At 35.1% G+C, this 24,090-nt stretch overlaps 3 protein-coding genes and 1 long non-coding RNA gene across 6 annotated transcripts; 2 read left to right on the top strand and 2 right to left on the bottom strand.

Annotated features, from left to right (window-relative positions):
• Positions 1-343: 343 nt before the first annotated feature.
• Positions 344-5,372, bottom strand: LOC140789303 (1,4-dihydroxy-2-naphthoyl-CoA synthase, peroxisomal). 2 transcript variants are annotated; one of them, XM_073138961.1, is made up of 9 exons: positions 4,960-5,372; positions 4,199-4,321; positions 3,773-3,874; positions 3,075-3,113; positions 2,880-2,978; positions 2,515-2,562; positions 2,149-2,244; positions 1,361-1,483; positions 344-760 (listed from the first exon to the last, which is right to left on the bottom strand). In XM_073138961.1, exons 1-9 carry the CDS (start codon positions 5,215-5,217, stop codon positions 644-646), a joined length of 1,005 nt encoding a protein of 334 aa, XP_072995062.1. In that variant the 5' UTR covers positions 5,218-5,372; the 3' UTR covers positions 344-643. The 2 variants fall into 2 exon arrangements, with proteins under 2 accessions (XP_072995062.1, XP_072995063.1); XM_073138962.1 differs by having other exon boundaries at positions 526-760; positions 1,361-1,445; positions 4,960-5,370.
• Positions 5,373-6,637: 1,265 nt separating this feature from the next.
• On the top strand, positions 6,638-9,767 carry LOC140788645 (peptide deformylase 1B, chloroplastic). 2 transcript variants are annotated; one of them, XM_073137993.1, is made up of 7 exons: positions 6,638-6,911; positions 7,001-7,139; positions 7,209-7,401; positions 7,578-7,688; positions 8,274-8,336; positions 9,310-9,430; positions 9,561-9,767. In XM_073137993.1, exons 1-6 carry the CDS (start codon positions 6,707-6,709, stop codon positions 9,409-9,411), a joined length of 813 nt encoding a protein of 270 aa, XP_072994094.1. In that variant the 5' UTR covers positions 6,638-6,706; the 3' UTR covers positions 9,412-9,430; positions 9,561-9,767. The 2 variants fall into 2 exon arrangements, with proteins under 2 accessions (XP_072994094.1, XP_072994093.1); XM_073137992.1 differs by having other exon boundaries at positions 6,644-6,911; positions 9,529-9,767.
• An 826-nt stretch (positions 9,768-10,593) lies between these two features.
• LOC140788644 (polygalacturonase At1g48100-like) lies at positions 10,594-14,595 on the bottom strand. The gene is made up of 7 exons (XM_073137991.1): positions 14,245-14,595; positions 13,477-13,608; positions 12,692-12,892; positions 12,389-12,433; positions 12,083-12,290; positions 11,388-11,578; positions 10,594-11,250 (listed from the first exon to the last, which is right to left on the bottom strand). The coding sequence occupies exons 1-7, from the start codon at positions 14,593-14,595 to the stop codon at positions 10,858-10,860; spliced, it is 1,521 nt and encodes a 506-aa protein (XP_072994092.1). The 3' UTR covers positions 10,594-10,857.
• On the top strand, positions 11,512-14,810 carry LOC140788646 (uncharacterized). Its single transcript, XR_012109048.1, has 6 exons — positions 11,512-11,651; positions 11,729-11,944; positions 12,132-12,374; positions 13,010-13,200; positions 13,944-14,098; positions 14,219-14,810. It is a non-coding gene; the product is annotated as an uncharacterized lncRNA (long non-coding RNA).
• Positions 14,811-24,090: the final 9,280 nt, after the last annotated feature.

Here is a 24,090-nt window from a genome sequence, read left to right as displayed (position 1 = left end):
ACATCCGGAGCTAAAGGCGGTTAGAAAACTCTGAAGTGGATATAGATCCCATAGCGCGACGAAGTTGCAGTTGACACGATGGCTGGTGTGGCATGATGATGCAGCAGATCTCATCAACTTAAACAAAAGATATTTTAAAATTTTGACATTGAATTATATTATTTATGAATGAAGAATCCTATCACAGCTGCGATTATTTACAAGCATTATTTAACAAAGATGCGTGTAGGTTTTTTTATAAACCTCCCGGTAAGGAGGCTTATTGGGTATCCAGATGACTACCTCTATTTCTTCTTTTCTTTGTTGCCATTTCAAATAAGAGATATTTTAGAAACACAAGGTAGAAGGCCTGAGAATAAGTTGTATGATAAATTATACTTATCCAAAAGCAAATTGTCAGCAATTAAGCGTAACGATTAATTCTATTTGATAAGATCATAAGACTCCCTCCTGCTGTGCAATTGCTTGAAATTTGCGAATGATTGATTTCAGTCTGACAGTCATTTCACCATCGATGCTGATTCATTCGCACCAACTCCCAATTCCTTTACGACCATTATTATTCTCACGGCCAAATGGCCAATGCAGTAAAACAGAAGGCATAGGAAAAAAAATAAAATAAAAAGGATATCAGAAAGTCACATCAAGGTCTTCGGGGAAATTTTGAGAAATCTGGAGGACGGCGTTCCATATATGCAGTCTTTCCTTCGTTTGCTTCACCTGTGCCATAGAAGACCAGTGTTGCATTTCCACCAAGCTCCTGAAACAATGATTATGATTACCTTCCGAAGAATTCAATCCAGAAGAAAGAACGCGAAGGGTTGTAGGGGTTTCATGTAAATATCTGGTCAGCTAAGATCATCAGCATTTCTCGCATGTGGTTATACTAAGAAAAAAATAAGTCCTGATGATGCATACACGAGAGAGAATTTAATAGAAAATTTTGCACAATCATGTCTGTTATATATCTTGAAATACTGGTCAGACATGCAGCAGCTTACCAGCATAAGCTCAAACAGTACACATCGCGTGTAAGACACTAAAGCAAACACTAATACTTTTTTTTTCCAACCTTCAACCATACTCTATCATTGTGCTGTTTGAATTTGTGATTTACCATAATGAAGATGAGATCATTCTTTAGCATTTGCACTTCTATAATTTCCTAGGTTTGGCCAGTGCGGATGTTAAATTGGTTATGAAGGGATAGAAACTATTGCCCAGATTTGAAGAATCCACCCAAAATATTGCAGCTTCATTAGTTCATATAAAGAATATTTGACTGATTTTTTTTAATGAAACAAGAAGCCAGAAGTGTCTTTTTTATCAAAATATCTAATTTATATATAGCATATATTACCTGAAGGCCAGCATGGCCATCATCTACGGCATTAAGAGCAGATTTCAGAATTCGAATGGCTGTTGGACTGTTGCGTAAGATCTCCCTGCACCATTTCAGTGTTTCTGTCTCTAAGTTCTCGAGCTACAGAGATAAATGATATCATTAGTTGGCATTTATTAGACATAATTAGCCAGTCATTCCCGTCATCGCACACAGTGAAATTACATTTATTAGATAGTTGTGTCAGTTTTAAGAATAGGCAATAACATTCCTAATGCAAAAGTGGCTCCAAGAAGTGACTATTCTTTTGGTATAAAGTCACCATTTTTTAAGCAAAAAATGAAATTGTATTCAAGAATCTGCAATTCTTGTTAGTTGCCAAAAGACAACAAAGCATATGAAGAGGAGGTTAAGTAAAGGATACTGCTAAAGCTCATACTGTTCAAGGGTTTGTTTGATATGCTGATAGAGAGGATGTGAGGGAAAACCTTTTAAGACAGAAAGACAAACTAGGTCCAAATTCCAGCTTGACTATTATGTTGCAAATTAGTAGAGAAAAAAAAGAGAATCTGGATCATATCATGAGGATAAGCTGGAAAAATCGACTAACAGAAGAAAATTGTTTTTGAGTGAAATAGCAATTGATAAAGTCGAAACTCTCAGTTATTTGAGGACTTATTCTGAAGCAGAATAATAATTGGTAAATCTCACAACACCCTGATTTGCATTTCTTTAGTTAAGAGCCCCTAGAAATGCTAGTATTCTTTGAAAGACTTGGCAAAACTAGTTTTTCCTTTTAAACTTACCGGCACTACGATATTTATGAGCCCCATTTTCTCTGCTTCATAAGCAGTGTAAAATCGTGACAGGAACCACATCTCACGTGCTTTCTTCGGTCCGACCTAGTCAACCATAAAACAGTACAGTAGAAAAGGCAGAAGTTAGTTACAGTCCATAGATCAAACTTAAGTTTAAGTAATTCATTAAAAAATATTAACAAATTCAAGTGCGTCAACCTCTGGAAATAATGGGTTGTGTGCAATGAGATTAAAAGGTCTCCAGCATCTATTAGGATACCAAAAGAAGACTCGCTAGAAATCATAATGCTGTTCTTTTAGTTGCAAGAGGTAGTACAAGCTATGAAATTTTCCTACATAACATGTTTATCTTACCAAGCGAGACATGATCGAGGAACCATAACCAGCATCAAAGCTTCCAACCTGCAATATATAAGAACAGATTATGGATAATATAGTTACTTGAGATTCCCTTAAAAAAGAAGAAGAAAATCTCAGCATCAGACTTAAAGGACTTGGTGGATCAGAATGTCAGGGAGAAATTACAATATGATAAGCTAGAATAGTCAATGATCATACAGCTAACCTAATCTGACAATAGAATAAGAAAATGAGGTAAAGAGAGGAGAGAGAGAAGAATATTAACCTCGAGGGATTTCAAGAAGTTCACATGTTACAGGAATAAATCTGGCACGGTCATACTCATAAAGGATCAAGAAATAAAAGGTAATTATACTAACCTTAGGGCCAGTTTGACCGAAAATTGCATTATCAGCTGCAATTGTTAGATCACAGACCATGTGTAATACATGCCCACCACCAACAGCATAACCTGCTACCTGATAATAAATAGCATGTATACTTTATCTTCAAGGGAAAAACAAAGTGTGTGAATTCAAGGAGAGAATAGCAGGGAACCAGGGATCTATATATACCATTGCTATAACTGGCTTAGGAAGACGGCGAATCTGCACCTGAAGAAACAAATAGCAATGGGTTAAAATATGACTTGGATATATGTAATGAATGGGAGCTTGTCTTTGACATAAAATGACCAACAATAATGGTATACCAACAACAACCATGTATTGAAGGCAGACGTCAATGAGGATTTCAATGTTAACTACCTACTCTCTTAATATTTGTAGCAGTAGCAGAATTACATGCGTTCTACGAATTAACCTAATTGTGTTTCTGTTGTAGATTTTTCCTTATTATTGCAGAAAGGATAGAGAAACTAACCCACTTACAAAGATTGTTGCCGCTGGAGGGTAACCAACTAGGAGAAATTTTAAAACACAAGATACATCTTTGATTTACTTATGGACATTCTACTTAAGAAAGATTTTTGAGGCCTCTATTTGTTGTTCTGCCACAAAAGGCAACAAACACTTGCTTCACACTAGCAAGCCAGCTTCTGGGGCCAAAAAGTATCAGGAACAATCAGAAAAGTGGAAATTCTACCAGCATTTCAATATAGTATTACTTGATGGACTGAAGCATGAAGTTGAAACTTGAAAGCATATGATCATAATGTGTAAACATATTTTTTTCACAAGTCACATGCTAATAGTTAAGATGCTTTGAATCTCATTCAGATTTAGAAAGGTGCAGTGAATGAGAATATATTTACCTGGAGATCCAACACATTTAGACGTCCAAAACTTTCAAAGTCAGCATATCCATCAGAGCTTCTCAATGCTTGGTCACCACCACTACAGAAGGCTTTGGTTCCCTAAGATAACAAATTGATATGGATCAAAGTACTTGCATAAAAAGAAAGAGAAAATTCTTCATGTCTTTTATCTTCAATACCTACTCACAAGAGGAACACAGAATATCGAGAGTGGCAACATTAAAGCTAGCTGAATTAAATATCAACTATCACAGGATGCTTATGCAAAACTTCAAGGCAATTAATACTTTCTATATAGTTTGATGATCATATATGAGAGCCTGAAGTGTCAAATAGCAAGAAGCTAAGATAAGAGGAATTAGGGACAGAAATTTTGTCTGAATTAAGACATCTATTTGAAAAACAATAAAGTGGGATATATACCTTTCCTGTTAAAACTATGACTCCTATTGAACTATCATCCCTAGCATCATTAAATGCTCTGATAAGCTCTTTAACAGTGAGTGGCCGAAAAGCATTTCTTCTCTCTGGACGATTGATTGTTATCTGCAGAAAAATTTTAAACACTGAAAATATGTATCATGCTCCAGAGCACCACAAAGCTAAAAGAGCCACATCACAAACAATTAATGCACAAAAATGTGCATTCCCAGGTATAAAACGTGCTATAATTATGATATATAAGTTAATAATGCAATCATATTCTGGGAATCTTAATCTAATTCCAGCTTATTGGGCAATTAGTAAGCCTACAAATGCTTTTACTTCATTTTTTTACCCTAGAGAATTCCATCATACTGAAATACAATAGAGTTGGTTTAAAGTTAATTGTTATAAGGAGTGGTATTTTTTTTGCAACTTCTATTAGAGGGATTAGTTTACAAGGTACACCCCTGCTTACCAACATTTACCCTGGTTAGGAACTAGCCAACTTTTAGAAGGTTAATGTTTGGTCGCAAAATAAAAATTATTTAATCCTTCCAGTATGGCTTACTTTGATGTCATTAACCCACAGAATAAAACTTATGTCTGTGTGCATAAATCTTGATCAATGGAGGATCGAGGCCTTAATATTACCTGATTATAACAAATTTTGTAGGATTCTCACTAGATTGCTACAAATCAAAATCATCGTACGAACAATATTGCTTAAAATCTAATGCAAACCCCATCGCTCAAATTACCTTGGCGATGCCTTCGTCGACGGCTTTCTCATAGATAATGTCGACAAATTCCTTTCCGGATTCATCACACGCTGCTCTCCACGTGGCCTGCTTCGTCGAGACCTCACCATGAACGCGGTGGTAGCTGTCGTCCGACGAAGCTACGGATCGTGTGATTGGAGGCGAGCGAGAAGGGAGAGGGAGAGGAATGAGGTGGTTAGCGATGGTTGCTATTCTTCTCTCGACGGACGTGAGCTCCTTCTCTTGGTTGTCCGCCATGGGAGAAGCTTCGATCGAGGGGTTCGGTGGAAGAACCAAGTTGGGTTATCAAACAAGAAGAAAAGAGAACAAGTACAGACGGGTTTACGGAGGTTTTTGGATAAGGTCGTCGGTATGGGGATGAAGAGGGATAAGCTAAGCCAAGGCTCGAGTGCGAATTGAGGGAGAAAAAGAAAGTGATTTGAATTAAATTCATCTTTTACATATACAACCTCGGAGTATTTTGTATTATTACAAAAAGGCTTAAGGTCGACAAGTCATCACAAACTACCCCATTTATCACGAGATAGAATTTTCCGTGAATCTTGGGGGTTTTTTTGTGAGGAATAATGCAAGCTCTCTGTCTCTTTCTTTTAAAGAAGATGCAAACTCTTTGTCGGGTAAAAGGGAATTGTCTTATTTAACATTATTTTTAATAGTCTGTTTAGAATATTTATAGTTTGAGGATTTCGATTTTTCACGTAGGAGAGAGAGTAAAAGGTCGGCATACCAATTAACACAATTTTGGGGTTGTAAATGGTATTTTAGCATTTTTAGAGACACTAAATCATTCAACTGACTCAAAAATAAGCAAAGGATGATAGTTAATCTGATAGGGTATTCAAAGATGGATATGGCAATCCGAGATAGAGCTCTATCCAGTAATCCTGAGCTACTTCTTTTCCGGCTCTCGCACAACCAACATCAACACCATCTGAAGTTTTAGAGGAGTCTTTGTAAGCTCGACAACAAGGAGATCATTAGTTTAACTATCTCAAAGTTTAATAAGATTATCTCCATTCTGCATTGCAGTAGTGGCCACACTTGCTTTCGTTGTGGCCTCGGAAAGCTCCCCAATTAGCTATAGCCTTTACCACCTTTGATGTCACAGCTAGCAGTTACTAAAGCCATAGCCCTTGATTTCTCCAAGCCGGCCATCTCCACACTTACATCCTTAGCCGTCACCTCCTCCACCAGGATTAAGGAGAGGTACCACGACCATACACTATGGAAATCAGCTCCCTCCCTTCTCTTCCAAAAGTTCAAATCAATGTTATTATGTTTTTATAGCGCTTCATATTTAACGGTGAACTCTTAACGAAAAAAGAAAATTTATAATCTAAAAATTAGACACACATAATTAAATATTTTTAACTATTTTATTTTTACATAATGTGATTTTAAAATCAGTACTGAATATAAAAACTGTTTATTATAACCTTTAAATTAATATTATAATTTTTAAGGGGTATTAAAGTATTTACCATGTTTTTATCCTCGTCTTTTTTAAATTGTCCAATGACTTAGTTTCTCTAAAATTATAAATTTAAACCGCCTATTAAAATAAAAGAAATATTTTTATTAAAGTATTAAATAAAAAAAAATCGGTAAAAGGACTCATCAGTGATAAGATAAGCATTTTAGGACTTCTATTAATGCAAAATTGTTCTCGAACTCCACCAGGGTAGCCAAAGAGGCCACGAAGAAGAACTCGGGACACAAGAAACTAATGGCAGCGCGGCTCCAAGCCTCGGCCGCCTTCTCCCTCTCGACGCTCCTCCCTCATCTCTCTCGTCGCTCAGCCTTCCCCTTCCACAGAACCTCTCTTCCCTTCCACCGCTTCTCCATGCCTTTAAGACCTCTTCCCATGGAGTTCACCGCCCATGCCCGACGCGGCCTCTCCTTCAAACTCGAAGAAGACGACTTCGCTTCTCGTGAGCATTCATCTCACCTCCCAGTGCACTCCACTCCAATCCTTCTCTTAGAATTTGTTTTCTATAATTCAATTTTTGTACTTACGCAGCTGCCGATTTGTGCTTCGAATCACCTCTGCGGATTGTGGAGTATCCCGATCCCATCTTGAGAGCGAGAAATAAACGCATTAATTCGTTCGATGAGAACTTAAAGAGGCTCGTCGAAGAGATGTTTGATGTTATGTACAAGTAAGGATTTCGCGTGTGATGTTTAATTAGGACTGAGTGAGGAAAATTTATTATTTTGTTCTTCCGCAGGACTGATGGAATTGGTCTCTCGGCTCCCCAAGTTGGAATTAATGTTCAGCTCATGGTGTTTAATCCTGCCGGTGAGCGTGGCGAAGGAGAGGAAATTGTTCTTGTGAACCCGGTGTTGTACAAGGCCTCCAAAAGGACTTTATTTTTCGATGAAGGTTGCTTATCGTTTCCAGGAATATATGCGGATGTAGAGGTGAGAGTCACCGTGATCAATTTTATGCGCTGCTAGGATACCAGAAAGCAATAGATGAGAAGACTGGCAATTCTATATTTCCACTCCCATCATTTTTGTTCTACGCTTTAAATTTTTTTTTTATTAGTTTAGGGTTGACAAGCAAGTTCTTTACATTTCTTGCTCTATCCATTCAGAGACCTGCAACTGTCAAGATTGATGCTCGTGATATAACAGGAGCAAAGTTCAAAGTTAATTTGGCAGGCCTTCCTGCTCGAGTTTTCCAGCATGAGTTTGATCATCTGCAGGTATTTTATTTAATCATGATCCGCTGCCCACTACTTTCTCGAACTTAGTTCACATCTTTACTTGGCAAAAATGATGATAATTTCTAGGTCAAAATCAATGCGTTGGTGAGAAAACTATGTTTTTGCTCACTTACCACCTCTTATAGGGTATTAGGTTCATCCATGTTTATGTGCAAATTGATGAAATTGAAGATCTGAGGGGCTTTTCAGCGTCTCATTCTGGGTAGATTTTTTGTGGTAAGGACTTTCAAATGAGACTAAGTGAGATTTGTCTGATACTCTTCTGGATTACAAAGAATTTATCACATTCTTTTGTGGTTTATCTACTTTAAACTCTTGGATCACCATATATTTCACGGTTGCCAAACGTTTCCACAATCCACACATCTTCATGCACAAAACCAATCGATTCTTTTAGAAGGGTATGTTTTTCGTCATTCATACTTGACAGTGTGTGCATAAATTTGGTGAGAAGATATTCTCCCTTTCATATCGAATCTGTACAAATTTGGTGGGATATATCAAGCATGCATCTGTCATATGTACTTGGTTTCTTCTCAAATGTGTGTTTATGTGGATTTGCAGGGAGTTCTTTTCTTTGACAGGATGACTGAAGATGTTCTTGACAGCATTCGTGTACAACTAAAGGTTTGTAAACAAGTCTGTAAAATTATATTAGTGATCAGGTTTTATGCTACTAAGGTGCCATTTGCTTGGCTGTATCAACTCTGCTTGAATTCGAATTGAAGTTGGTACAGTTTGTTTGTAGGCAAGTATACTATATGCATGGTATTGGAGAGAATTAGAATGATAACATTGCAACGTATTACAACTATCTGCATAAAGGGTGGAATAGAGATAGGAGCTTTCTGTCACTCAACACCTTTACTCCCCATTTGGCTTCCGATTAGGGGAAAATCTAGAGTAGCTATTCTAATATTTTACTATTAAAATTTTACCTCTAATTTAGAAGAGGGTAGATGTTTGGTTGTAAATTAGAATAGTAGTGTAAGAATTATATTTGATGTGACATAAAATTGAGGTATAATTTTAAAATAATAAGTGGAAATTGATTCAAATATCCTTGATTCAACATATAAAATAATAAGTGGAAAGTATTTTCATTTTTGTAAGTATGTATTGCATACTTGAGTAAAAAATGAGATTGGTGAGTAGTAGGAGAGGGGTGATAGGTGAAAAAATCGAGCAGAAACTTTTGGTTTATGAAATGCGATAAGTGGATGGTATGAAAAATGAGAGAGTTTTTTAAATAACTTTAGTCAATTTAAGGGTAAAATTATAATTGGACTTTTGTGTGGAATCATTTGAATAATGTTTCTAATCTAAAATATGAATAATTTAATTTTTGGTTACAAATCTAGAGTATTGTTTTCTAATCTAGAACAGGAAAAAAGATAACCTAGAGCCAAATGGGGACTTAGTGTTAGAAAAAATGTCTTGCTGGGTCCTATTTGTGCTTTTATGCAGTAAAAATATGTATACATAAATGTATATATATGAGCAGATATGCATTTATGTGCCTACCTCTGGTTTATCAGCTTCTCCTGGTGCATGTAGTTGTTCAATAATTTACCTTACCAATTCAGTACTTTATCAACAGGATTTGGAAAAGAAGTATGAAAGCAGAACTGGGTTGCCAAGCCCTGAACTAATTGAAAACTATAAAAGGAGAAAAGAAGTTGCTGGTTTTTCTGGACGATGACGAGCTGTTCGACCAAAAGGTTTCTTCTACTTGGTCACATATTGTACCTTTTGTTATCTCATTATGTTTACTTTGTCTTTTGTGGTATTGATGTTCTTGAAGGATTTTTACCTGCAGGATTTTGATATCTTCTGTTAAACCTATCTCAGAGCTTGTTGAATATCCTGCTGCTTTGGACGCGTCTGGAGCGATAGAGAATTGATTCCACAAATTGTCTTCTTCTTTAGAATGCCAGCCTTGCTGACCATAATTTTCTGCCTGCATATGAAGATGCAAATGTATTTATTGAAACAGCATATTCTGCTCTGAGTTAATGAACTTTCCTTTAGAAAATCAAATGGTGATCAGCTTTCTCATTTCGTGAATTTTCTTTACAATAATGTGTGGCTTCCTTTTCTTCCCTGAAGTTGGTATAGGTAAATAAGTCATTTGTCTTGCTTGTTTCTTTTTTCCTTCTTTGATATGAAACAAAATGCTAATATTATAAGATTGTATTGTGTAAGGTGGGAAATTCTTGGTCATTTTGGAGAACAAGCTTATCGAAATCCTAACACCCTAGTTAGGAATATTGACTACCTGTGGTTTTCAATGAATTGGCCTGTGGAGTAGAAAGCTTATCACAAGAATGCTATTAGAAAAATAAGGTATCACTTAATAATTTAATCTTAATAATTATAAATATTAAGTCAGGAAATGTCCCTGTTCATTCATATGTTGAGTGCTATCAGAATCAGAGTCAATTGTTGGTCTAATCCTCTGAAATGGAACTGTTCCAACTGAAATTTATTCAAAACCAAAGGCCAAAAATTAATGTTCTTGGAAAATATTTTATGTTCCTCTTATGACATTGCTAATCTTTTACACATAATTTCATTTTTGTTGGTAAGTTAATGCCCTGTTACAGTTTTACTGACATGTCATTCTCTAGTTTAATTTTAGCTAGACTGTTGAGGCTTGAGATGGCATATTTGCCTGTAAGTCTCCTTTTTCTTCTGATGTGCCTTTTCCTGCTATTGGAGAATTTTCTGCACTGGTACATGATCTTGGATTACTATGGTTGACATGAAAACTTACTAGTAATCAATTGATGTAGAATGAGCTGCATTGCGTGCATCTGTTCAAATTTTATACTTTGATTATGCTCATGTAATTTGTTTTTCTACGAACTTGAGATAAATGATGTCTATCCAAATCATATCTATGAATTTCTCATATATGTAGGGAGTTCACCTATCTGCATGCATCTTATAAGATGCTGACCAGCACTTCCCTTAGGTAACAATAATGCTGTATACCCCTTGAAAAGGAAGCTGAATAAACTGTCATAATAGCATTATGACAATAGCTGTATAATTACATATATTTACGCTGAAGCAATGGTGAGAAGGGGTCGAAAAATCACGACCGCTCATAGCTTAACACCAATATCATTGGCCTGCGGTGTTCTCAGCAAGTGTCGTGATCCGACAGAATTCTGTTGCTCGCCGGTTTTCCATTTTGCAAGCAGGCAATGGGAGGGACAGTAGGGGTATACAGCTCCCCATAAGCCTGCCAGCAGAAGGGGTCATACATGTGGTACTGTTCTTTCAGTGGTTCAAGCTCTACCTGAGTTAGTGTGATGTCTGAACAAGGTGAACTGTCGCTGCATGCCAAATGGACTGGTTTAACTGTGAAGGTCCCTCTGATGTTCTCATATGCAATGCCTGCTAGTGCAACTGCTGATGTCTGATTCTTGCAAGAGCTTCTGTCACAGTAAAATTGGTCTATGATGATAGGTGTTTGAACCTCGGACACTTTGATGTTTGAGAATCTTACACTTTGAACAGATCCTGAGCCTCCCTGCAGCAAGAGTTTTTATTTTGTACTTCAGGTTTTAGCATGTCTTGTAGCATAATTACTTGAAGGATCTCTATGTTTATAAGCAAGACAATGGTTGATTGGAGGAGGATATTTTCAGAGAGAAACAGTCATGTTACCTGCCAGGTCTTGATTCTGACGCCAGTCATAGTGTTGTGTATGTTGATGTCTCTTACTGTAATGTTAGAGACGCATGCTTTGGTGTTATCCCTCCCTAGTCCACCTATGCTAATCCCGTGGCCTGGTCCACAGTTCACATTGTGTATGTTTATATTTGTACATCCTGTTTGGATAGAGATGCAATCGTCGCCTGCTTAAAGAAGCAACTCTTATCAGCAGATGTTTCGAGCATTATCTGCCAACTGTATGGAGGACATGTAAAGGTAATTCTACTGCTTTATGTCAAAAGTTAATTTTTCCTGCTTTCTAACTACTCTCTTTTACTCTTTTTTTAATTTAGATTTTTGCAGGCCAATGTAATATGTCACTGAGAGTTAATCAAACTTCATTGATCTTTGGTGGGTGGGAACTTCAGTTCTTCTAAGGGCCCTAAAGACCTAGACAATTTCCAGAACTATTATATTTGATGAAGGCAGGAAAAACCTGACTATTTCAATGGTAAAAGTCCTGAGACTGGATCTGCAGTGCTAACAACAACAGAAGGTGCCAGGTTCAGGTTCCAATATCTTTTACCAACCAACTTTCCTAGTTAGTTACTAGCTATTTTATGGCAATCTGTTTGATGTAAATATTTGAGATGGAAGACCTGCCTGAGTAAATGTAAAATCTTAAACAAGCAAGGTAACAGAATTACCGCAAGCCAAGTTAGTGTGATGTATGTTAACATCTCTGGAGTTCTGCAGATGTATTCCGTCAGTGTTCAGGCTATTTCCTGGGGAAGAGACGTTCATATAGTGGACAGCAACTGCTTCACAATTATCAAATTTGAGATGGCACTGGGGGCTGTTCTGGATTGTGATGCCTGTCACTGTGACGTTGTAACTGCCGTAGAACCTTAGAGCCTGCAAGAGAAAAAGGTGAACAGATTTTAATGTTAAATCATGATGGCAAAAAAGTGTCTCAGTTGCTCACAGGAAGTTTATCAGGCAAGAATTCTTACCGTTGGTTTAATGTGTGGCATATTTCCACTCAACTCTGCATTTACCTGTACAAAATAAAAGAGGTAAAATTTTAAGTTTACTAATATAGCAGTTCAAGTTATTATCTCCATAAATGCATAATTAACGGTGGAATTATGGCATGTACACACGTATCAGCTAATTACTAAGTAGCGGAGGATTGGTTTTACACTTTTACTTGGTACTTTATGGGGTTAGTTAGTGGAGTGGAGTACATGAAAACAAGCCCTTCATTTTAATTTCACAGCCAGGAAAATAAACATGATGGAGATGTTAAGGCCTACCGGATCAACATCTGAGTCGATATCTGAAAAAATATCTGATTCATAATCATAATCATAGTAAGTCCACCAGACACTGCCTCGCCCCTCTATGATGCCGCTGCCTTGAATTGTTATTCCTCTTAGCTTGGTAAATTCGAGCCACTGCAGCAAGCCTGAACCCCATGCTTTGGCATTTGTTGGAGCAATGATCGTCCCCTCCAACTGCAAGATACAGAGTGTTTGTTCTCATGATGCTTCTTTGCAATCTTGAATTTGACATGCAGGTGAGAAGTTCTTTTCTGTCACTATTATTTGAAATTGTGACTTTTTTATTTTCAGGTGGCATAGAAAATCATCTCAATTCAACATATTTATGCATGCAAGTTGCAAAGATCAGCTTAAACCGACAAAATGGTGCAGGTTAGCTAAGTGCACCTGAACCATGGGCAAAACTGGAGAGCTGTCGACAGACCAATATTGACTTAGGCCTATATAAATTTGCACACTGCCACCAAATTGTTTTGAAAAAGGTATGCCTAGCTCATGAGAGAGAAAGATTTATGTAGTTCAATACTTTTTACTGGAGAACCTTTTTCATGCCTTTCTTGAACCGTACCATCAGAATGGCACAGTACAAGTATTCGATGCCCAACCATAATTATATATAGCCTCTAATTAGACTATTTCCTTTGTCTTTGAGAAAGTTTAGAACAAATTATTTTGTCATCACCCACCCAGTATTATAGAAGGAACATTTTGTGGTAAAATCTGGTTGCCTACTTAGAGGCGTGGGAATGCAGGATTACCTGGAAAACAATGTTCGGTTGGCAGTTAGGGCCAGAGAATGAGATTGGACCAACAAGGAACTCGTACTCTGCAGGCACTAGAACGGTAGATGCCTCCACCTTGCAAGCAGCAGCCCATGCAGCTTGAAATGCCTAGATTCATCAGTGATCTTGAATTGTTAGCATGAGAAGAGAATTCCTTGCACATGTTAGATAAGGATCAATATTTGATAAAATAAATGCTTCTATCCAGATCTTGCATCTTAGATGTTGTCTATTGCATGCTAGGATTTTTAAAATTGGTTCCTTATAGGATGCCAGGAGAAATGCCTTCTTTTTTTTTATCATAAGAGAACAAAATGGGCATGATACTGGCATTTTATACAAGCATGTTATTCCCTCTACAATGTACTACGAAGTGTGACATGATTCTCTTAAAACGTTTCATTTATAAAAAAAGGCTCATTTGTTCTCTACCTATTATGCAGTAATGAAACAGAAAGTACTAGCAGAATTCCAGCTTATGACTGCCAGATGCCAGTAGAGCAAGACAGAGCAACAAAAATATTCCTTTCTCTATGTGTGAGAGAGCATTTGATCTACTCAAAGTTCAACACTTGAATTTCTGAAGAGGACAATGCAGGTGGTAAAGAGCATTTCTTATGAGATCTTCCTACTTTTTATCCATGCATCTTTGTATCAATGACCAAAAGTATCCTATCTAAAAAAAAAAGTTCGCTTCTTTTTTTTTTTAATGAAACAGATCATCTGAAGGATAATATTTTCAACCTTAGTGTCATCTGTGACTCCATCCCCCTGAGCTCCATAGTCGACCACATCAAAGACTGCCGCAGCCTGCTTAGACGGCGGGCTTCCTTTCACTGGTTTCGATGCTGCCGGAGGTGGCGCCAGCGTCGGCGTCAAACTCGGCGATGGCTTCACCCGAGTGCTGCCACTATGGTGGTGGCTGCCGACGCCGGCCTTTCCTTTCCCTTTCTTCTTCGCCATGGAGGTATAAGGAAACCTCCTCTTGTTCCAATGCTTGCCTCTCCTTCCATCACAGACATCAAAGGTGGAGCACAGGGTAACAAGGACAAAGAGAAGGAGCAGCCCAAAGCCTTTTAGCCTCAATCTTCTCATCTTGCTGTTTGCTTCTGTGTGTTGTATTGAGAAGAGTGTGTGTGTGTGTGTGTGTGTGTGTATGCGGAAAAGAGGTAGGAGAGGGTGAGCGAGTTGAGTGAGTGGTGAGAAAGGAGGGAAGCTTGGGTTTAAATAACCAACCTCAAACCCCTGACTCCTCCTCCCTCTTTTTAAGTTTTACAACTGCCAAGGAATTTAAACGTCCCATTATTGCCTTTTGCTCTGTTATCATCAGCCCTTTGTTGCCATCCCTTTTTGTGATTGGTGGTTGGAGTAATTTAGTCCCAAATGCTTTTGCACCACTAGACCAAGTTGTCTATCCAATAATACAAATATAAAGACAGCAGCTAATGTAACAATTGAATCAAAAGGTAACCAGTTTTCCTTTTTCTTTTTTTCGCCAGAAATTTAAACACTCATTTGCATAAAGATAAACGATATAGAATAAAATAAAACAAGCTTTGCACGTAAGTCTAAAATACAGTTGGCGACATAGCAAAAGGTTCCAAGAAAGAAAACTTATTGGAAGGGGAACGACGGGTTGAATAGTAGTGGATAATTTTGAAACCCAAATTTCAAATGTTAAAAATTAAAAAAAAAATTTTAAAAAAAAATCATGGAAGAGAGACACGTGAGTGAGTGGGTCTAAGGAAGAGAGGGGGGGGAGGGAGGGATCACAGACGATCAACAGCTCCTCCTGATCACATGCAACGGTCACGGGCGGGGAGTACCGTACTTTGTCTACTCCCAAGCAACTGCCAGAAAAACACAGAGGATGAGAAGAAGAAAATAATAATAATAATAAATTAATTAATTAAAAATAAATGGGGCCCACCTACCCACCGTACCAAGTATTTCCCACCTCAAATTTTTAGACTCTTCCGGTCACCACCACCTCGCACTTAAGTAATTTAATTACTTCTTCTTACTCTTAATCGCCAGCATGTGCGAGAATTAGGATCTCAAAATGTGGGTGAATCTTTCAACTGGAAACCAAACTAATGGTAATTAATCATATATTTTCGCACATTAAGTTGGCAATTTGTGTACGTCTCTCTCTCTCTCTCTCTCTCTCTATATATATATATATATATTCTGGTAGCCTCTTTTTAGAATCTTGTGGTGACGATGCTTCTGCTAAGTTCCATTCGTTTGTCTTGCTTACATGACAGACTAACATTTGATTGATATGATTATACATTGGTACTTCGGTTGTTAATGCATAATTCCCTGATAAATATTCTATTTAAATCCCTAACCTCCAACCCAGCAATTTGTACGTATCAAGATATATCCTCTACTTAATTTATAATATATGATTAATGACGCATAGTAGTTTATAATCATATGAAGAAATAATTACGTAACTATATATATATGTGTGTGTGTGTGTGTGTGTCTCTATGTGGACGTCGATGTGTACGTGTGGCTAAAAATAAATCCAATTCTTTTGTCTAAATGTACCTTCCAAATGTATGTACAAAAGATCGTCTAACTTTGTAATGAATACGTTTTTATTCTCTATTAATTCTAGATTCAATATGAATTGAATCTAAAATTCCCTTATGATTGAACCCCCCACCTTCAGACAATTGCTCATTGATTATTGATGAATTATGAAACTATTCGAAGTATTATATATATATAAGTTATATTTCTTCATCCAGCTCTATCTTAGATATTGTGCACGGCCTAAACCCTAATAATCTCTCGAACTCGATATAAAACTTCATTAATTCTCTGGCTTTTTATTTAAGATATAGAATCGTTTGCGTGTCAGCGAATTGATGCAAAGACAAAGGTAGATGGCAACCCAAACAACCAAAAAATTTATATATTTCTAGAATAGATAGGGATATATATCGAATCTCCTAGCTCATGCATGGCTGTACTATATGTTCTTCTTATTGTTCTTATTATACCTATTTTATTTTATTTTTAACTATATGTTCTTCGAAAAACCGTTATAATCCTTCTGACACAGTCGTCAATTCCTACCGGGCGGCAGCCGCCAATTTTTTCGCAGAACAATGCCCTCTGAATTTTGAGTGGCAGCCAATCCTTAGATCACTGGACTTGTATTGTACTGGTTAGGTGAATTAGTTTAATCTGAAGTACAGAAGACTCCAATTTATAAGCTTGTCTTGCATGATACTTTGTATCTATTACCATTCTCTACCACACCATGAGCTTAAATGTTTACAAATGTGTTAATGATTCTTAGTGGTAGAGAGTAAGTGTTGCTTTGGAGATTGTAATAATTTGGATTTGTGGTTGGTGGTTACCAGCATTAATGAATAAGATATGGATGTCTTTTTTACAGAGCAATGCAGCCGTCTTATAGTACAATTGGTGAGCTCGTGAACACTGCAAATCTCGTGAACAGCCATGCATAGAAGAATTTTAGCTAGGGATGCAGACTTGCAGCTCTTGTTCATGCATGTATATATATATTGATTAATTGTTCTCTGGCCTCAAGACATGGAGTAGTTTGAAAATAAGCAACCTTGAAGAGAATAAAAACAAAGAGGGGTGGTTAGCTTTTCTTTTCTCTTTTTAATCTTGGATTAAGCGATAAAGGACAGTGGATAAGTTAAGAATTAGTCATCTTTGTTTTAAAAGATGCATGTGGATCTTGGTGAAAAATAGATTGACCAGCTAGAAGTTAATTAGTAGCTAGGTACATCTTCTCTTGAGACTTTCAACGATTATTTGGGTAAATTTGTTTGACAAAATTGATAAAAACAAATTAAAGACAAGATCGATCCTGCCTATATGGGAGAAGAGAAAAACAAAAATCCCTTAAGTTTATATTACTCCTGAGTCTTTTATATATAAAGCTAGCTAGAGTCTATAATCTCATCTAGGTCGCCAATGGTGAAGAACTCAGAGAGACACAGAATTAAATAGCAATCCAAGAACTCCTGGAAACGAGGTTGGTCCCCTCATCCAATTAATTCTTCATTATTAACCTACGTATATTATATATATATATATATATATACACCCCCCTCGATTCTCTCTCTTAAAATGCCAAGCTGTCACCTGAGGAGTGAGGAGGACCAGAAACAAAAGATATCCAACACTTGCATACTTTTCATGCCAGAACAACAAACCCAGTATACATATAATATACACATCAACATTTTTCTTATGGAAAGTGATTGATTGACCCAAAGGCTGGCTAATTAATTAAGGTGAAAGTAAGAGGGGGAGTAGTCACGGATCTTTCTAGAAATTCCCCATCCAAGTAGTAGTAGTAGTACTACTACTACTACTAGTTGTAATTTGTAAACAAGACTGCAGGCAGGCATTTTTTCCACCGCACAAACTTTTGCTGTTGTCTTCTTCTCATTGTTTCTCCGATGGCATCTAATGGCTATTGTTGCTCATGTGATTCCTGGCCTTCTCTCTCTCTCTCTCTCTCTAACTTTGAGTCTCCTACATATATGAATGGATGGTAATATAGATAGATATAGAAGGTATCTTGGAATAAACTTTTTTTTTTAGGAGACAAAGAAGGGAGGGAAGGGGGGTTAGGTAGTCCCCAGTCCCCACTTGGGTTTGTTGGGATATGGAGTTTAACGATCACGGGATGGCATGCAGCTGGGAAAGCAAGTAGAGGAGGAGAAAGGGTTGGACCAATCACGCACTAATAATGTACTCTTCTGGCCTATTTAAATTCTCCATGCATATACATCGCTATTCCTATTGCTATCGCCATTGGTGGTGTGATCTAAATACCACCACCTGTCTGTCGACATTGGAATGGATGGATAGATGGATGGATGGATGGATCGCAATAATAGGTGGTATTCGTGTACTGCATGCACGTGAATGTTCCGACCATCGTTTTGGCTGCTCTCGCTCCTGCTCTTGTTTGTGGCGATGAGATGCTGCGAAGAGGAGAGGAGAGGAGAGGAGAGGAGAGGAGAGGAGAGAAGGGTTGGTAGTAGTAATTTAGTGGGGTTTTTTTTTTCCATCTCTCTTTAAAATAATCTTCACTTTATTTTATTTTTTTTTCTTTAAGGTTTGGTTGGATTACTTCCTATGTGAAAGTTTGGTTGATCTTAAAAAAAAAAAAAGGGTTAGTAGATAAAGGACCAATCATGTAGGTATATATATATATATATATACATAAATAAGGGTGACAATATTCATAAATAAGTTGACCTGCCTAATATTAAATTTGCACACATCTATATGTTGCTTAGGGAGTTCAGATTGTGTGCATAAGTTATGTTGGATAAATTAAAAACGACACTACTCCTCCTCCTCCTCATTCAATGGGAAAATGACACAAGCTAATATGGAACATCCAATAATAAGAAAACTCCAACTTAGGAAACCAATAAAATAATATCTACCTTCCCCTTTTCTTTCGCCCTAGATCAAGTTGCATATATACTTTGGGTTACAATTAAGCTAATTAATATAAACCCTAGCTAGCTACAAGGGGGGATTCATGGGGGAATATGAATCTTTTGTGGGCCGAGATAGGTCAAAGCCCAAATCCCAAGAAGACCCAAGTGGGGACTCTCTCAAATTATTCATTGGTTGCTTGTGATATTTGGTGATTGAATTAAACCAAGTATTCAATACGCATGCATGCATGCATGCATGCTGTGATTGATCGAGTTGATGTCACGTCTTTGTTTTGTTTTGCTTAACCACCACGAAAATATTCCATTTATAAGGGCCTACCTACCTTGTTATCCATAATAGAATATATATATATAAGTATTACCAACCGTCAATTTAACTGTAAAATGACAAGAATACTTTTATATCATTTTGTCTATTGAATTGCTAAGATTTCATCTTATAGATGTCAAAAGGTAAGCAACTGGAAGTATATCCTGGAAAAATTAAAAACTATAAATTTTGAAGGCCAATAAGAAACTTTTAGACGGATATACATGTAAAAATATTAAATTGTCATTATAACTTATTGTTACATTCTTTAATATATCAGTTGACTCTTTCAAAATCTGTAATTATAGTTTATTTTTAATAGAGTATTCTTAACATATTATAATTATAATTAATAGCATATGTAAATGGATAAACTACTCCTTTTTTTTAAATATAGAATGCAAAATGTTTATCATTTTTTTTTGTCTCATATAAAATAAGATATATTCCATTGTCTATAGTATTGGATATAATATTAGATAGCTATTACACAATTTTTAATAATTTATCTAAGGATAAAATGGTCTTTTTAGATCTAAGTTATATTTTAATCATGATTAATTAGATTTAAATTTTAAAAGCGCCTAATTAATTCGGCCAAACCATCCTACTGGGCCTGAGAGGCCCATGGGCTCATGGGCCTCAAAGTCTATTCTAAAGCTCACTGAAAGCTGTGGGTCTATTAATTAATTTCCTCGACCTAATCCAAATACTATTATTTGTTCAAAATTTATATCTAATTTATTTAGATTGATAGAGGTACTTTACTTCTTAAGATAGATGATTCGGCTAAGTTATTATATAGGCAAATACTTCAATGCACCTTTAAAAATTATAATCTTAATCCAAAATCACATTACGTAAGAAAAAGAGTATATCAGTTAAGAAGATTAATTACGTGTGCCTAATTTTCCAATTTTCTTGTTATACCCTTGAAGATCTTAACCATTAGATCTTCATCAAAGTGATTGATAAACAATTAACTTTACGGTACGCAAGAAGCGCTCTACACGTTTTTTTTCTTCCGTTAAGATTTCTCTCTTAAATATAATTATGCCTTAATTATAGGAGATATCATTTAATATTAAATAATTTAAATTTGATTATTTGGAGATAAACTTTAATTTAAATATAATTCTCTATCTCTATCTATTAAATTTAATTTAAATCAATCTTAAACTAATGGGAGATATATGTAAATAATAAAAAATAATTAAAAACATAAAATGTAATTAAAATTTCATCAAGTTAATTATAAAAGACATCAATACCCTTATTTTAATATATATACATTACTCTCAGTTAATGATATATATGTCTTTTACTTAATAAAATATTAAGATAATATAATTGTTAAAAAATAATGTGCAAGATTATATATCTAAAAAAAATTACCTGCTAAACCGGTAATATCTTTCATTCCTATTATACCCTTAAAGATCTTAACCGTTAGATCTTCATCAAATTGATTGATAAAGAATTAATCTGATTGCACGGAAGAAACCCTCTATTATATAATATTGTTTTAACTGCATGTTGTTAACTAATTAACGACACTAATAACTTGAATTAAGACCTTAATTTGTTTCTTTGCTGTTAGTTGTCGACATCAACGCAACTAGAACAAGTTAATGAACTCGATGTCTTACAGCAATCATGCAATGCAAATATTTAGAAAGTGAAAGCAATCAAAATTTTGTTAGCACGAAAGAGGAGTGTCACGTAACTCTTAATACCTAATCCATTTCTAAAACTTTAAAACCATTTGGTGAGCAATTGAATGCGATAGTCTCTGCCACATCATTTAAGATAGTTCTTTAATAGTATTTTACTTTTAATTTTTACCTAATAGCATCTAAAATAATAAAGAAATTTTCGTTACTTGAAAAAAATGAAATACCTAAAATACTCTTAATTAGACATTAGAATATGGTTCCAACTTTATTTTTACCTTAAGAAACTTATAAATACTCAAAAGGGTTAAATATATTTTATTTTCCTGTATTTATGTCTCAAACTACTTAAACTAATCCTTATACTTATAACTAAAGTAAAATCGTCAGTTTTTTTTGTCAAAATTAATAAATTATGTCAAAACGATCAAATTATCATCGCTGTGTTTATTAGGCAAAATAGATGGGCTTTTATCAGATTTTTTTAAACCCATATTTGTCTTGTTCATAGATGCGATACAACTATTAAACTTCATAAAAAATTTATTTTAATAAAATGTATTATATAATCGACACAATCTAGAAAGGAAGAGATTAAATATGTGGGTATTTTTTGAATACTTATATAAGAGGGGAATGATATTCCTGTCCATAAAAAAAATAGAGATTATTCAGCCCGTCATTTAATTTTTAAATTTTTTTGGCACGCTCTGTTAATTTAGATGAAAAAAACTAAAAATTTTATTTTAATTGTAAGTATAAAGACTGATTTAAAACTTTTTGAAGCTTAAAAATAAAGTAATTTTGAGTAGAGGTACGGACGTAAAATATGCTTTAACCCATACTCAAATTATTGTAATTGGTACGCTAAATTGATGTTGGTATAGTGTCCATATCAATGTCAAGATCATTATGAGCTAAACTTCTTCCAACTCTAAGATGATTTCCACATTAGAAGATCTCATGAGATTTGGATAATTAATCTAAATGACAGTTGGTGGACACTAAATTATTTTTTAAATTATATTTAAGGAAGTATACGAGGGCAACCGAGTTGGAATTCTAGCTGTATCGATATTTAAAGGGGCCTAGTGAGTTCTCAATTTTTTTTCTCTAATAAATGTATTTATAAAACAAAAAATAATTATGTATTTATTTTAATTGGAAAAAGAAAAGCTCAATTGAATTTGAAAATATCTCACATAACTAAGAGAGTGAAACTAGGTAATACATAGCAATAGCAAAATACTCACAAAAAATTAAGACTAGCTTAGATCAAACTTATGACCTCAGTTATCAATTGATAGAACTAACTAATAGGCTACAACTGCGAATTAGTATATTTAATGAAACCCTATAGTTTAAACCGCACCGTAAGATTTTATGTAATTGATAATATGGTTGAAAATGTGATAAATGTGTAAAAAAAATTGTCTACAATTTTTATATTACCATATGCACAAGTTTTATAAAAAAAAATTTAAAGTGAAAATTAAAATTTCAGGTTATGGTTCGAACAAGAAAGTCTGAGGTATTTTAGTTGCCGTCTTCTGAAAGAATAGTTCTAGCAGTCCTGAAAACAAATCAAATAGTTGATAATTTTGAAAGAATGTATGGACTTATTGTGGACTAATATATAAGAGGGTTATACCCTAACAGTATGGTATTTATTTCGTCATTTTTGAGAGATATTTTAATATCTTCGTGGTAACTTTGAGAAGTTTCGGAATGAATTATGCTAAATATTTTTTTACTTTATATACTAAATGGCTTAGTTGAGAGTACTTCAAAGATAAAAATTTTAACCTTTAAGAGTCACTGAGATTAGAAAAAATATTCTTTAGAAATAGTATATCATAGGCCATTAAAAAGAGAGTCCAATGGATGTTTTATAAATTATTTTTGTAACTATGACAATTAATTTAGTGATTGGTGATGTATTTTGCCAAGTTTGAAGGGTTTTCTTAATATAAACTGGTTGCATATGCGTTAGTTGACTTAAACGATTCACACACTCCATTATTATTTTAGCATTTAAGGGATTATTTTATAGATCTTTTAAATTTTCACGTATATCTTTAATCTTATTGTATAATTAAATAGAATATATTTCAGATATCCGTTTCTTATACGATAAGAAAACGTAACTTGTTTATAATCCTCCAACTGAGAGAATAATTGATAAATATGTGTATCCTATTTAATTTTAGGAGAAATACTTAATTATAGCTCACCAAAATTCAAAAATATTTTTTTAACATATTTAAATTAAAATCTATCTATCTATCTCCTATAAAGATAAAATATCAAATTTAAATTATCTAACATTAAGTGATATCTCCTCCTATAATTAAAGTCTAATAATATCTAAGCGAGAGAAATTTTAAAAGAAAAAAAAAAAACCTCGTAACCTATAAGAGGCTATTATACCCGTTATATTATGATTATAAATTTTAGATAAATATTAAAATAATTATCTAATTTTTATATATAATATTATATAATATAGACTAAGTATTTACCATAAGAATTGTGTTAAAAAAGTAGTTACTGGTAGCTCGATTTGGATTCAATGTATATGACTACTCTATTATAATCTCTAATAAATCAAAATTTTCTGCAGCTTGTTACGAGCATTCCTTATTGACTTGGATTCCAATTTAAATCTCGACCACCATATCATCGTTATATAATAATGTTATCAGCTATGATAAACGATGACACGGAGGTCGCCATCGCATTCGTGGAACGTAAGTCATTTGGATTCCTCCTTTATGGGTCCCAGAAAGATGGGGAGGATAAATTTATATGAGAGATTGGTTTCTTTTGTTGATATCACCAACCTGCTGACTATTTTTTTCACTATCTACGGAAGCCAAAGAAAATCCAACATTCTGGAAGTAACTCATTAAAATGTCCTAATTTATGATGTTGGCTCCTCTCCTGGTGATCAGAAGAAGATTGATGCAATTTGCATTGATGCAGTGTCAAATTTGTTGTTTTAATTGACTAGAATGAGTGAAAATGGATGATGAAGATAGATGTTTTAAACTCGAGGATTTCAGAGTAGGTGGGCCCCCACACAATTAATGTATGTGGGTCATTCAGATTCCATGGATTTGAAAAG

Source organism: Typha latifolia, chromosome 5 (genome assembly GCF_019914945.1).
Source record: "Typha latifolia isolate L0001 chromosome 5, TyphaL0001v2, whole genome shotgun sequence".
In the NCBI taxonomy this organism is placed as follows: Eukaryota; Viridiplantae; Streptophyta; class Magnoliopsida; order Poales; family Typhaceae; genus Typha; species Typha latifolia.
The sequence above is the reverse complement of the archived record's forward strand: the minus strand, read 5'-3'. Positions and strand labels throughout refer to the sequence as shown.

Excerpts from the sequence above, each read along its gene's own strand:
- LOC140788644 (XM_073137991.1), bottom strand. The coding sequence starts at position 14,595 with ATGAGAAGATTGAGGCTAAAAGGCTTTGGGCTGCTCCTTCTCTTTGTC. Across the intron at positions 13,609-14,244 it reads GAGTCACAGATGACACTAAG|GCATTTCAAGCTGCATGGGC; the intron begins GTTGAAAATATT and ends TGATGAATCTAG. Across the intron at positions 12,893-13,476 it reads AACCGAACATTGTTTTCCAG|TTGGAGGGGACGATCATTGC; the intron begins GTAATCCTGCAT and ends TGTATCTTGCAG.
- LOC140789303 (XM_073138961.1), bottom strand. The coding sequence starts at position 5,217 with ATGGCGGACAACCAAGAGAAGGAGCTCACGTCCGTCGAGAGAAGAATA. Across the intron at positions 4,322-4,959 it reads TCGACGAAGGCATCGCCAAG|ATAACAATCAATCGTCCAGA; the intron begins GTAATTTGAGCG and ends ATTTTTCTGCAG. Across the intron at positions 3,875-4,198 it reads TCATAGTTTTAACAGGAAAG|GGAACCAAAGCCTTCTGTAG; the intron begins GTATATATCCCA and ends TTGTTATCTTAG.
- LOC140788645 (XM_073137993.1), top strand. The coding sequence starts at position 6,707 with ATGGCAGCGCGGCTCCAAGCCTCGGCCGCCTTCTCCCTCTCGACGCTC. Across the intron at positions 7,140-7,208 it reads ATGTTTGATGTTATGTACAA|GACTGATGGAATTGGTCTCT; the intron begins GTAAGGATTTCG and ends GTTCTTCCGCAG. Across the intron at positions 7,402-7,577 it reads GAATATATGCGGATGTAGAG|AGACCTGCAACTGTCAAGAT; the intron begins GTGAGAGTCACC and ends CTATCCATTCAG.